The 13,429-nt window shown below is 40.5% G+C and overlaps 3 protein-coding genes across 3 annotated transcripts; 1 reads left to right on the top strand and 2 right to left on the bottom strand.

The window, feature by feature from the left end:
* Positions 1-3,726: 3,726 nt before the first annotated feature.
* NECHADRAFT_89161 (uncharacterized protein) lies at positions 3,727-5,856 on the bottom strand (the record flags this gene model as incomplete). Its single annotated transcript, XM_003039432.1, has 10 exons — positions 3,727-3,735; positions 3,869-3,886; positions 4,170-4,204; positions 4,244-4,358; positions 4,414-4,425; positions 4,559-4,604; positions 4,874-4,875; positions 4,914-4,930; positions 5,430-5,546; positions 5,769-5,856. 10 exons carry the CDS (start codon positions 5,854-5,856, stop codon positions 3,727-3,729), a joined length of 459 nt encoding a protein of 152 aa, XP_003039478.1.
* Positions 5,857-6,056: 200 nt separating this feature from the next.
* Positions 6,057-9,670, top strand: NECHADRAFT_98339 (uncharacterized protein; the record flags this gene model as incomplete). Its single annotated transcript, XM_003039435.1, has 9 exons — positions 6,057-6,229; positions 6,301-7,195; positions 7,244-7,307; positions 7,342-8,139; positions 8,194-8,476; positions 8,539-8,692; positions 8,747-9,340; positions 9,440-9,559; positions 9,596-9,670. The coding sequence occupies 9 exons, from the start codon at positions 6,057-6,059 to the stop codon at positions 9,668-9,670; spliced, it is 3,156 nt and encodes a 1,051-aa protein (XP_003039481.1).
* Positions 9,671-10,882: 1,212 nt separating this feature from the next.
* On the bottom strand, positions 10,883-13,182 carry NECHADRAFT_98338 (uncharacterized protein; the record flags this gene model as incomplete). Its single annotated transcript, XM_003039431.1, has 5 exons — positions 10,883-11,427; positions 11,491-12,566; positions 12,622-12,741; positions 12,806-12,964; positions 13,049-13,182. The coding sequence occupies 5 exons, from the start codon at positions 13,180-13,182 to the stop codon at positions 10,883-10,885; spliced, it is 2,034 nt and encodes a 677-aa protein (XP_003039477.1).
* Between the last annotated feature and the right edge of the window lie 247 nt (positions 13,183-13,429).

The following is a 13,429-nucleotide window of genomic DNA, read 5'->3' as shown; positions in this document are numbered from 1 at the left end:
AAGGAACTTATCCTAAGTAAATTAATACTTAAGATATTTAACTTATCTCAATAAATTAAATTAGAAATAGATACCTTAGATTTCGCCCTAGGTGCCTAGATTAAATAATAAGATAATAAAGGATAATTATACCTAATTATATTTTACTCTTATAAGCTATATAGAGTAAAACTTAATTACCCTATTTATAATAAAGAATTCCTCGTAATTATTAATGCCTTTAAGGAGTTTAAGTATTACCTCTTAGGAAGCTATTATTAGATTAAGGTCTATATTAACTATAAAAATATCTTTTATTTTATAATAATTTAAGAACTTAGCGGATAATAACTATAATATACTAAATACCTCTTAGAATTTAATTATGCTATTATCTATATAAAAAGATTAGAAAATAGCCGAGTAGATACTATTAGCCACAGACCTAACCTAGATATAAGAAGAATTAAAACTAAGGGATAATTATTATATACTACCCCCGAAGGATATCTATAATAATAAACTATTATATGCATTAAATAACGCACTAAATTAGTACTACTACTAGAGTATATTAAACTTATTAAGGATTATAGAAAATAAGATATTAACTTTATAGACTACGCATGGGGATATTAATATAATAAAGATAGATTCTTAATATATTAAGGAATACTTATTATCCCTAACTAAGTATTTAAAACTATCTTTAATTATTACTATAACTAACTTCCCTATAATAGAAACCATAACCCTACGTAGAAATAAATAAACTATATCTATAATAACTATATATTTAAAGAAAAAATTAAAAAATAAATATAGCGATATATAAAATACTACCTAGAAATAAGACCTACTATCTATAAATAGGATAGAGTTATTAGTATACCTTACTAGGTCGCTAGAATAACCTATATAGTGGAATAGGGTAATCTATTCCTTACCTAAATCCTAGAGTATAATAAATAACTCCTAGATAATAAAAAAATAAATAAATAATAAGTACTAGAGGAACTATAATATAACCTTATACGCGAAATATATAATTACTAACTCTATAGATACTAAGGAATTAATAAAACCCTAGAATAAATTAAGATAATATATATCTTTCCTAATATAAAGAAAGTTATTATAATAATTATTAATTAATATGACCTTTATATAAAAACTAAGGTATAATACTATAAATTATATAGTAAGCTATAACTCCTACTAATACCTTAGCTACTATGGGAAGTTATTACTATAGATTTTATTATAAAGCTACCCCTATTAGAAGAATTAGCTATTAAAAACTTCTATAATAGTATTCTTATTATTATAGATAGACTTATGAAATTTTCCTATTTTATACCTTATAGAGAATTAATAATAGCTAAAGAATTTACTTATCTTTTCTATTTTTATATTACTAAGGTATATAATATATTACTCGAAATTATTATTAATTAAGGACTATTATTTATATCTAAGTTTTAATAAAGCCTAATAAGATACTTAGGGATTAACTATAAGCTCTTTATAGTATACTATAAAGAGATAAATAATTAAATAGAATATATAAACTAGATACTAGAATAATACCTTCGATATTATATTAACTATAAATAAACTAATTAGGTTAAGAAGCTATTAGTTACTTAGCTAGCCTATAATATAGCTATAAATAAAAGTATAAAGATTATACTAGCCTATACTAACTTTAGGTTTATATTAGATATTTACTAATAATCACGGGATATTATTATTAACCCTAAAGTAATCCTTACTAATAATTAATTATATAATTTATATAAAGAAATATAAATAGAACTTAAGTTTATTAGGAATAAAATAATAAACTATATTAATAAGAAATAAATTAAGGGATTAACCTTCTTAGAGGGAAATATAATCTACCTCGCAATAAAAAATATTAAAATAAAATAATAAAATAAAAAACTTAACTATAAGTATATTAGACCCTATAAAATTAAATAAAAAATCTTAAAATATAATTATAAATTAGATTTATTACCTAAAGTTAAGCTCTACCTAATTTTTTATATTTTATTACTTAAATTAATAGAAAATATTATCTAAGTTAAAATTAGTAATAAGCTAGAAATAGAAGTTAATAGACTAGAAAAATATATTATAGAAGCTATTCTCGATATAAATAAAATTAATAATAAAATAATATATTTTATTAAATAAAAGGATTACCTTAACTCTAAAAATATATAAGAACCTCTAGAATACCTTATTAATATATAATACTTTCTAAAGAACTTTTATTAATAATGCCGGGATTAAATAAAAGTAAAGTATTAAGGAAATTATTACTTAGACTAAGGGATACCTAATTAATATTATTAAGAATATAATTAACCTAAAGATTATAAATAATAATATTTTTATAAGTATCTAATATAAATAAGATATTATCTTATTACTTTACCTCTTAGAGACCCCGATAGGTAGCCTCTAAATATTTCTCCTTTACCTAGGCCTAAATCTTATAAATACGCAATAAATAACCCGCGGTAATAACTAGATAAGACTATAGTATAGCTATCTCCTTATAAAGCTTTAATAAGTTATTATTAGCCTTATTTTTATCTATCTTTAATTTCCTCTCTTACTTTATTAAATTAATAATTATAGATACTATTAGGAATAAGGAATCTAGCGAGGAAAATAAGGTAAATTAGACTTATAAGATAACGCTATATAGGTACTATTATAAGACTTCTTGCTATAGATATACTCGCTATAGTAAATAGAATCCGCAGATATTAGGCACTTCTTACCTAAATAAAAATAGTAAGTATAAGGCATATTAGCCTCCTTATTAATAAATTTAATAAAAAGGGTAAAAGTATTAATTTCCCTATCCTTATAGGAAGATTATTTAGAGATATAATTAAATATTACGTAATATAATAATAAAAGGTCTAAGTTAATATATATAAAAATAGAATTAAGGAAATAAGGGTATATAGGTCTTAAGGGTAAGACCTAATAGAAGGGAGATATTATATTATAACCCCCGCGGCTATATTATATATTCTCTATAAGTCCTAAGTCCCCGACTACTAATTATAATAAGACTAATACCACTAAGGACTAATATTATTCCTAGACCGCATCGGTCTTAAAACAATATTACGCCTTATCGTAATTAGCTTTACTTAGAGAAGCCTAAGTATATAGAATATACTTATTATACTTTCCTATATAGTAGCTACCTTAGCTATTAATATAACTTAGTTATACTTAATCCCTTTAAGTATATTACTAGACGTAATTTATATTACCCTTTAAGGCTATATAATATAATCTAGTGCTAATATAAACCTAGTACGACCGGTTTATCCCTTAGATCCCACCACGATCGTTATAACTTAGTTATACTTAATACCTTAAGTATATTACTAGACGTGATTTATACCCTTCGTTGCTTAGACTATGCCTAGTACTCTCTGCTAATATAAACCTAGTATGATTGGTTTATCCCTTAGGAAATATATAATCGTTATATATAGGGTATATACTTAGGTACCTATATCTAGCCTTTACTATAATAATAGGCTTTAGTAATATATCTTATATATACCTAATTCTTATTATATAAGAAAGCCTTATAGCTAAGCTCCTAATAATTATAATATTATATTAGTCTAGTTCTCCGCTTAAATACGCTAATATATACTGATTTGCCCGCTATATAGAAGTAACGCTCTTATAGGTAAGAGTCTCTTAGTATCGCTATTTTTAGTAAGGTATACTATTATAGATCTATATGCCTTTATATTATCTTTTTAACCCTATTAGGCTATCTTAGTAATCTATACTTTATTTTCTTAGCCTAAGGCTTTTATTACTATTAGAAAGACCTTACCTTCCTAGTCGAGAATAGCTATATAGTTTATATTATTAACTTTAACTAAGTATAATTAATCTTAGATAATTCTTATACCTAGAACTTTCTTAGCCTTAATAATCGCTTTAATCTTCTTTAATTTATCTTTATTCTTGTTAATAATCCTTAGGTAATAAGTATTTCGCCTATCTCTAGTTATTATAATATATCACTAACTAGGTTAATCGCTAGATATTTATATTTCCTATTTAATAGTCCTGCGAAGCACTATAGGTATAGTATCTCTAATATAATTATTAGGCACCCTAGATATATATACTATATAGAACGCCGGTTCTAGGGTTGCCGATCGAACTATAAATAGAGCTTATATAGTAATACTAATAGGCATACTTGTTACGGCTTGGTCCCCCGTAGCAGCGATTGAAGCCCTATAGGCAGTTGAAGCACCTTCTGTAATTGCTACAATAGCGATTATGGCCCAATCTTTTGCCCCGTGGCGCAGTGGCTAAGGTGCCCACAGCTGTGACTGCCGTCACAATACTATTAAAAAGTAATTTAACCTTATAGTATACCTAGAGGATAAATTAAGGTAACCTAGTTAAATAAATATAATTTTATATAATTAAATTATTATATCTAATACCTTTTAATATAAGAGTTAATATTAAATAAGCTCTATAGATACTCTTATACTTAATATTTTACCTTAATAAACCATATCTTATTAAGAATAATAAAAATAACTAACTTACTTTTTATTCTAATAATAATAAGTTATTATTATTAATAATAATATAATATAAAATAGCCTCTCTTATATAAATTACCTAATATATTATCCCTCTTAATAACTCTAGCCCTAAAATAAATTAATATAAGATTATATTTATATACCCTCTTAATATATTAATCCTATTAAGGCTAGACCTTAAAGATATTATAAATTACTTAAAGTAAGTTAGCTTATTAAGACTATTAGAGCTAAAAAAACTCTTTATAGTCTTATAATTTTTATTAAACCTCTAGAGGGTCTATTTAATAGCCTTTAGTTATTTCTTACTTTAGTTATAAAGTAATCTTATTAATAATAAGTAAGTATTTATTAAATCCTAAGAATATTATCTTTTTAACCTTACTAATTATATTAAATATAATTATCTTTTATATACTAAATAATTAATATTCCTTATTACCTTATAATAATAAGAAATATAATTATAAGAGCTTTTTTATTTTATAGAGAGGGTTTAAATAGAAAGTTAATAAGCGAGAAGCTTAACTTATAACCTTCCTAATAAATAAGATAGGATTTTAGATAAAGGTTTAATAAAAAGTCTATTAACCCTAAGTAAATTTCTAAGCGTAAAGATAATAAATATAATAAGTAACCTAATTAAATCACTAGAGAATAGGCATGCTATGCAGCGATCAGTCAAGATAACAGTGGGATCCCTTAATGGTTGTCGTCTTCATGCCGAAGTTGTGGTAATCAGCGCGTGGAATGCGCTTCTAACTGCGTTTGTGTGACCTCACTATGCACTTTATTCGGTGAGAATTGTACACGGAAACAACGAACCCCCGCTCAGACTCCTACGGCCCGTTCCCGCCCACTCAGTTTTGGCGAGCTCGACGCACGCCGCCTGCGTGCTGTGTTCATCACCTCCTCGCGAGATCGACCACGATTCATCGAGATCTGCAGAGTCAAACAACTCGCGTCCCTTACTCGAGGCAGTTCGCCCCCACTTTGGTAAGCGTTAGGTGTGGATTCCCGGGTCGAGGCAAGTACCGACTACTCAAGTTCAAATGAAGTGTGGGGTACGGCACCCTCAAAAGTAGATAGATGGTTGGTTGCCTTGCCAGGATTTCTCACTCGAGGGAAGTTATGGATTCTTTAGCTCAGCGTGCCTCGACTTACGCATGCGCTGACGAAGAAACTCTATCCTCAAATCTCGGCTGATTGGAGGTGGAAAGTTCCGCGCCCTGGTGAAAGCCCCTTTCACCATTAGGAGATGTGGAATGACAGCATCTGCCAACGCTAATTCACCGTCGGCATCTGCATCGCATCGTCTTAAAAAGGTATCTCGTGGGCGCGACCTACACTTCGTCATAATGACGAACTCGGACATTTATCAACTCACTTGCGTGCCTATCCCGGCCTCACCTCCCTTCATCTCTCACTACATGCCCCTGAATATCTCAACCCATGGCGAGCCCAGAAAAGCAGCAAAATGGGTCCCCGAGCCAGGCTCCGGAGAAGCAGGAACCGGCCGCTGCCGAGAACGATGCGGAGGAACTTCCGAAGCCAAAGCCCACCACATTGAAACGCCTCATGGACAAGGTCGGGCTAAATGCTGCCACCTTGGTCCTGATGTTCAAGTCAGAAACCAATCCGCATTCTTTTGCTTCTTCCGGGACTTTCTATACTAATGTATTCTTGCTCTGCGCAGAGGCTCCATCCCTCCTATCATTGGCATATCGATGTACCAATCGACACGAATATCCTCTTACTTCACGACGATGGGATATTTAATCCCGGTAATCTCCGTCCTTGCCGTCACGATCCTGCCGCGCGACAGATTTATCCAGAACCTCATCTTGGACCTCCTTGCCATCTGCGTTGGCTCGGCCATGTCTCTCCTCGTCCTCTGGTCCTCCGTCCAAGCACGTATTCATACCTCCCCTCCCACATCCCAGGCTACCACGGGAGCCCCACCACCGTATAATTCGTCTCAGTCAGCCGTCTGCGCAGTATGGCTCTTCGCCAATATCTGGTTCGCAAACCTTGTGCGGGCGAAGCTGCCTAGCTTCAGCCTGCCTGTGATCATCTATAGTATCTTGATCAACAATAGCACGACCTCCGGGCCCAAGCTTGCCACGACTAAAGCAGCGGAGGCCTTCGTCAAAGAGCAGCTTCTAGCGATGTTATTTGGAATGGCACTAGCGACAGGCGTGTCGCTCTTCATCTTCCCTATTAGCAGTCGCATGGTAGTGATCGGGGAGTTGAGGGGCCTCATTTGCCTGCTCAGAAAGGTAGTCGGTCTACAAAAGGAATATCTGGCGACCTTAGCAAGAGACGACATTTTTTATATCGAAACGAGGAATGCCGAAGAGCGAGAAGCCTCGCAGGACAAGAAGAAGCTGAAGTCGAAGGATGAGGGTATGGCCAAGGAGGCGAAAGCAGCCAAGCGTCTAACAGAGACAATCCACACAATAAGAGGCTTGACGGGCAAGGTCCATGGCAATATGGCATTTGCGAAGAGAGATATGGCTTGGGGAAAGCTTGACGCGAAAGATCTCGGCGAGACGTTCACACTAATTCGAAACCTCACGATTTCAATGCGAGTTTGCTGTCCCCCAATTCTTGGCAGAAACGCGGCTGACTTCCAGTAGAATGGCGATAAATTCACTTGTAGATATCTTCCACCGAGTCGCCGAACGCCGAAGGCGGAATGTCGTTGAGGACACACTGGCTGAGATCGCGGCGGAAGAAAATTGGGAGAAACAAGTGTGGAATGGTGTCATGAAACAATTGCACACGCCATTCCAGACCCTTGTGGAAGCAATCGACCAAGGACTCGAACATACCGGCATCTGCTTGGAGATTCTCCCGAAACCAAAGGTAACCAGGAAGTCAACGAGCAGCGGATCGGACGATGTCGAGGCCCACGGAGACGCGGTGAACCCAGGCGACCAATGTTTTGGTAGCCTTGTGGATAAGAAAGTCCAGGAATTCTATTTGCAGAATGGAGATATCCCTCGGGCCTGGGTTGGGGATGAAGCCAGCGACGCCATACCAAGGAACCAGACGCAACTTTACGTGACTTTATATATACAACAGCTGATGCATGCGGCCGGGGAGGCCCTCCAGGACCTCGTCGCCTTCGCGGACGAGAAAGTCGAGGATGGTACAATGAAGCATAAACGCTTACTCTTCCCCACCGAACGGCGGCTATGGAAGTGGTTGATGAGTGTCTTCAAAGAACAGGACTCGAGCGTAAAGCAGAACCAGGATATCCTAGAGACGAACAACGTTAATTACGGAGATAGCTTTAACCCTAAGAAGGATCTAGAGCATCTTCCTGCCACCAATATCTGGCAGCATTTTGGGAACGGGCTTCGTAGGATCCCGTTAGCCTTGGGATCTAAGGAATCCGTCTTCGGCTTTCGAGTCGCCGCTGCTACGATGACAGTCGGTCTCCTGGCATTCTTGGAGCAAACCCAACAATTCTTTCAAGATCAGAGGCTAGATTGGGCAATGATTACTATCGCTCTGGGAATGACGATTAGTAAGTCCCTGCGGCCCTTGGAGTTTGACTTGGACAATTACTTACTCTCAACAGCTTCTGGCCAGTCGATTTTCGGCTTTTTCTGTCGAGTCGGGGGCACGTGTCTAGGCATGATCTTCTCACTCGTTATCTGGTATATCGTCGACCAGAAGACCCCCGGCGTTATTGTTTTCCTATGGTTTTTTATCTTCATTGAGTACTACTTTTTCAAATTTCCCCGGTTTCTTACAGCCGTTATGATTACCATTATTACTCAGATTATTATTATCGGTTACGAGTTGCAGGTAAGACAGCTTGGCGAAGCGGTAGCAACTGAGTCAGGACAGCCATACCATCCGTAAGCCCTACCTGTCCTTTTCGTATTATCTAGGTCGTCATAGGCTAATATAATGTGTGTAGAACCTATCTCCTGGCTCCGTATCGGCTCGCTGTTGTCGCGTCAGGCAGTCTGATTGCGTTCTTCTGGACAATTTTCCCTTCTCCTCTAACCGATCGGACTTGGCTTCGAGAGGATTTGTCCGCGACCATATACCTTCTCGCTCAATATTTCAGCGTCATACTTTCGACTATGCAATCGCAGCTTGAAGGGACAGCAGGCGATATCGAGTCAGAAACATCGCCTGCTTACCACCTTTTAAAAGCTCGGCGTAAGATTTTCGGCAAGGTTATGCGTCTCATGTCGTCTATCGAGTCTCACGTCGTGTGGCAGCGGTGGGAGCCCAACCTAGGCGGCCGCTTTCCCGTTGAGACATACCAAGAGATCATCAAGCGTAGCGGGCGTATCATGAGCTATCTAACGCTTATGAGCTATGCCTTAACACATCCGCCGCGAACGCATAGGGCGGGGGACCCTGACGATGGGCAAGCTGGTTCATCAGATGCCGCCGCAGATGCGCAAGATAATAGTTGGTGGCAGGCGCTCACAGAGGTCCTCTCGGGAGTAGAACCGACGAACCATACTTTCCTGTCGACATTGACCTTATTGTCAAACTCGATGCTTGCAGGCCAGAGCTTGCCACCCTTTCTGCTTCTTCCTCAACCTTACGAGATGATGCCGAGACTGATTCGGCTGCCTAAAGACGACAGGGCCACCGAATCAGATCAAGAGGACAATCCATCACTTCCCCATTGGGACTTCTCACGTGGACGCGGAAACTCGGGACTGACTACCATCGATTTGCGCCAGGAGGCCCCAGATCACGTCGCGGAGAAACGCACCAGACGCGACCCACAACCCCAGAGCAAACAAGCAGACGTGGCCTTCCCCGGGGACACCAAATCCCTGGACGCACCCTTGGAGCTGCGTGGCTACGCGGAATTCGTCGCGATGCAGGTGTGCAGCACGCTGGTATGCGACGACCTTGAGGGGTTGGTGCGGGCGGTGAGCGGGCTTGTAGGCGTCGTGGACTTCAGCTTCCGCGTGGGCATGGGCGGTAGGGATAGCAGGGCCAGCGAGATGGTTGAAAAGCCGCTGGCCCAGCGGAGGACGACTCGGCTTGTTGCCGCGATCAGTAAGGAGAAGGCGATTTGAGGCGAGCCTTCCTACTCATATTGAAATTGCCAGACCGCCCGAATCCGACCCCTTTGAGAGTGACTAGTGGCAAGTGAAAGGATTGTAAACTATCTTAGTCAAGACTGTTATAAATATCATTAAAAGAAGCGTCTCGAGGACATCAAGAATGACGGATTTTCGTCCTTGTTACCCAGGACATAAACAGGGTCCCAGGTGCCAAATATGGCCGCCATGCAGGCTCGTAATCAACGGGCGACGCCGTCCATAGTGGGTATGATGAACACTTTGAGCCGGAAGCCGGTGGTGCTCAGGTTAGTACAGGGGCATTACCGTCGCTCGGTCTATGATGGAAGACCCGTCGCGAGAACGGTGCGACCTAGTGCATGTGATAGCGTGCGAGCGTCCGCTTTGGGGAGGGAAATGAGATCGCGTGGAATCGTTCGAATCGGCGCTGCTGAATCATGGTGATTGCTAAAATACTCAAGCTGACCCTACTGCACATACATATACGCGCGTCTATTACGCCCGGTAGGCCATGCCCAAAGGGCTCTGAAGCTAAAAATACATACACCTCTCTAGTTCTTGCCTTAATCTCGCTAAGCCCTTGTGGATCCCGCCTTGTCCTTTTGGTCTAGTCATCGCTCTTCTTCTTGGTCCTCGTGAAGGTTAGTAGCAAGTCAACTTGAAGCCTAAATCCTCCAAGTATTCAGTTTCCTATTTTCGGCGGCTGAAGCAGTGCCTGCTTTCGATTGTATGAGGACTTGATAGTTAGCATTGGTAGTTTAGTGGGTGAGTTGAGCTTAGATCATCTCTGATCAAGGCGACCCGAGCGTAATAGAATTGCTATAGAAGTTCTCTCTACATGCTGTGCTACTACTTCTCTACTTCTACTAAGAATTGGACTCGTCTACGACTGCGTTGAGCAAAGCAAAGCACTCAGATAGCCGTGTTGTAACAAAAGAAAACAAGATCATACGTTAATTATCGTGTGAAAGGGTGTGTGGCGGGTTGCTTGAGAATCGTGTAGATCATCCAAATAGTCGGCCTCCTCAAACGCTTCGCCCATTCCCGTCCAGCCTGATCCAATCTCATCACATTTACGCACCAAACAAACGAGATGCGAAAAAGCCTTCAACTTCGTCGCATATGTGAGTGGTCAGTATATCAAAGCACGGCCATTGTCCTGTTTTTCTCCTTCACGCTCTCATCTCTATCCAAATTACAAAACCCCTATAGCTCTGGATACACCTCCCTGGCAAGGTCCCACAGCCTCCGCCTCCGCTCAGACGACAGCGAGTCCCACAGCCTATCCACCAGCCTGTTAAAAATCCACTCGCTCTCCTCCTGACTACCCACTAAAGGACTGCCAGGCCCGACCCACGACCACGTCAGCTCCATATCTGAGTCCCCATGGCTAGGATCCCGGGCCTTTCCCTTCGGCGTGGCCTTGCAGTGCATCTGTGCATTGTGTTCATCTTCGCCCATGAGTTTGAGGTACCAGGCCCATTGGTCGAAAGTGTAGCGATGCGGCTTGGATTCTTTGAGGTGGGTGGCGATGACCTTGATCTCGGAGATAAGGAGGAAGTGGAAGTCAGTGCCTGTGGGAAGCCCATCGTGGTGATTGCAGCGCAATTCGGAGGTGAAAATTGATGGAGCAGCACGAGTGTGTGATCGGCGGCTGTCCTGTGAAACCCCTTGGCCGACAGCAGAGGCACTGGAGCAGCCTCTGTTGTCGTCTTGGAGAGTTGGTTCGTAGGCCTCGTTCACGGTCCCAGCTAATGGTTGATCGATGTTCTTCGAGGGTGCCGCCAACTCTGGAGATGCAGAGTCCAGGTGACCTGGGAAGGCCTTACCGAACGTAATCTTGCTGATGATATGCTTCATGTTTCCGATAAAGCCTCCATCGTTCGGTAGGATCGTGACATTTCCGAGTAGAATGGTGCCATCTCGGATGATCCTAACCACAGTATCACTAGCATGTGAGATAAGTACCGTCATCGTGGGCAAGGCTAGGAGAGACCAAAAGACATAGAAAGATCTGCCTGCATTAGATATAGGGGCGAGATCACCATATCCGATAGTCGTCCAGGCCTCGAAGCAGAAGTAGAGAGCGTTAAAGTATGACCAGTTTTGATAGGGATTCTCAGCCTTCTCAAAGACAACAGCACCCACGAGCCATAGAACGAGCCATGAGAACGTAGAGATAGCCATAGCTACCCATCTTCTGTGAGATGAGGATTTGGCCTGAATCTTGCGCATCAGAGCAAACTCGGCCTTGCGGCGCTCGAACTCGTTTGCCGGCGCTTTATTTGATTGTGTGTGAGAGATTTCGAACTGTTGGCGGATGGGCTCGAGGACCTTATCGTCACCACTGCGTGTTATAGTCCGGATCATCTTGCGTCGCTTCCTGTCGTCCATTTGGGCTGCGACGCAGCGTCGTCCACGCTCAAGCATTAGGCTCCTAACTGAGCTGATGACTAAACCAAGAGTTATAATACCAGTGAGGGCGTATGGGATCAGGAGCGCTCTTGCAAGAGGAGTATTAGGATAGTAATCACCAAATCCAACAGTAAAGAGGGTAACAATGGTCCAATACACAGCATCCAGGTAGTTCCAGCCTTCAACTTGGGAAAAGACATAGGCGCCAAGGAGGAGGTATGTAAGGAACATAATGGTCTGTAACATTAGAGTGCGTTGACTTAAGGTCAGTATAAAGTCCTTCCGGTAGCGACTAGTCAAAGCACCCCAGAAGGTAGCCGCCATGAGCGAAGCATCGATGAAATAGAGGATGGCTGCCCAAATGCCATAGTAAAATGCCTGAGACCAGACAACCTCGTTTTGAGGGAACCCAATGTCTTTGAGAGGCCGAGTGACAGCAGCGCTCAGAGACATGCGGCATAGAGCAGAGGCGTACCTGTTGACCTCATGTTAGCGACGTCCCCCGATTGTATGTTTTTCTTGTGTAGTACCATCCAATTATTGTGATGGGCTGGGCCAGGCGAAATTGGACTCGTCTTGCCATGTTGAGGAGAAGAAATATGTTGGAGATGATGCCGATAACAAGCTGGATGGCCTCGACAATCGTCAACCTATAGGATCATATATCAGGGAAGAGCCGCTTTAGGCATCGTTCAAAATCAGGACATGGCATACCACGTCGGGTCGGGGACTGGAGCGGCGTCCTGGATAGCTCCCCCGGGAACGAGATGCTGTCGCCATGGCTCAACTAGGGAACAGATACTAAACGCCGAAGCTACGGGACCTAGAGCCCCTGCGGTCATAGGGAATGCCGCTGAGAGGAACCACCAACGGCTGCAATACGAGAAAGTGCACATATCTTAGCGCTGGCGTAACGGATGAGGCATCGTCCTGGGGATGTGCGTTCTTGTGGCTTACCTAGCTTCTAGTTCAGCAACTTCGTTTTGAAACCATTTCCCACGAGAGGCATGACTGTTGGTGACCTGGGCTTCTTGATCGGTATTCCCACCTAAATCTGCATCGTTTGTGATGGGCATCTTGTCTCGTCCCATTGGTGACCTCGCCGAAGCTCAAGGAGGTGAACGTCAAGTTGCTGAATCCGAAAGTTGAAGAGGAGGCGAGATGAGAGGAATAGAAGGGATAATTCAAAGTTTGAGTATGGAAGCCGTCTCCTTTCTTATGAAAGAGTCGCCTTTATGGGCATTGCTTGGAGTTGAGAAGGTTGTCGACAAGGTCGCTGGCGATGAACTTGGTACTAGATACGTACAGAGGATGACATTCTTATCTTCAGCGGAGGAT

Source organism: Fusarium vanettenii, assembly GCF_000151355.1.
Source record: "Fusarium vanettenii 77-13-4 unplaced genomic scaffold NECHAsca_101_unmapped, whole genome shotgun sequence".
In the NCBI taxonomy this organism is placed as follows: domain Eukaryota; kingdom Fungi; phylum Ascomycota; class Sordariomycetes; order Hypocreales; family Nectriaceae; genus Fusarium; species Fusarium vanettenii.
This window is presented reverse-complemented; position numbering and strand designations above follow the sequence as displayed.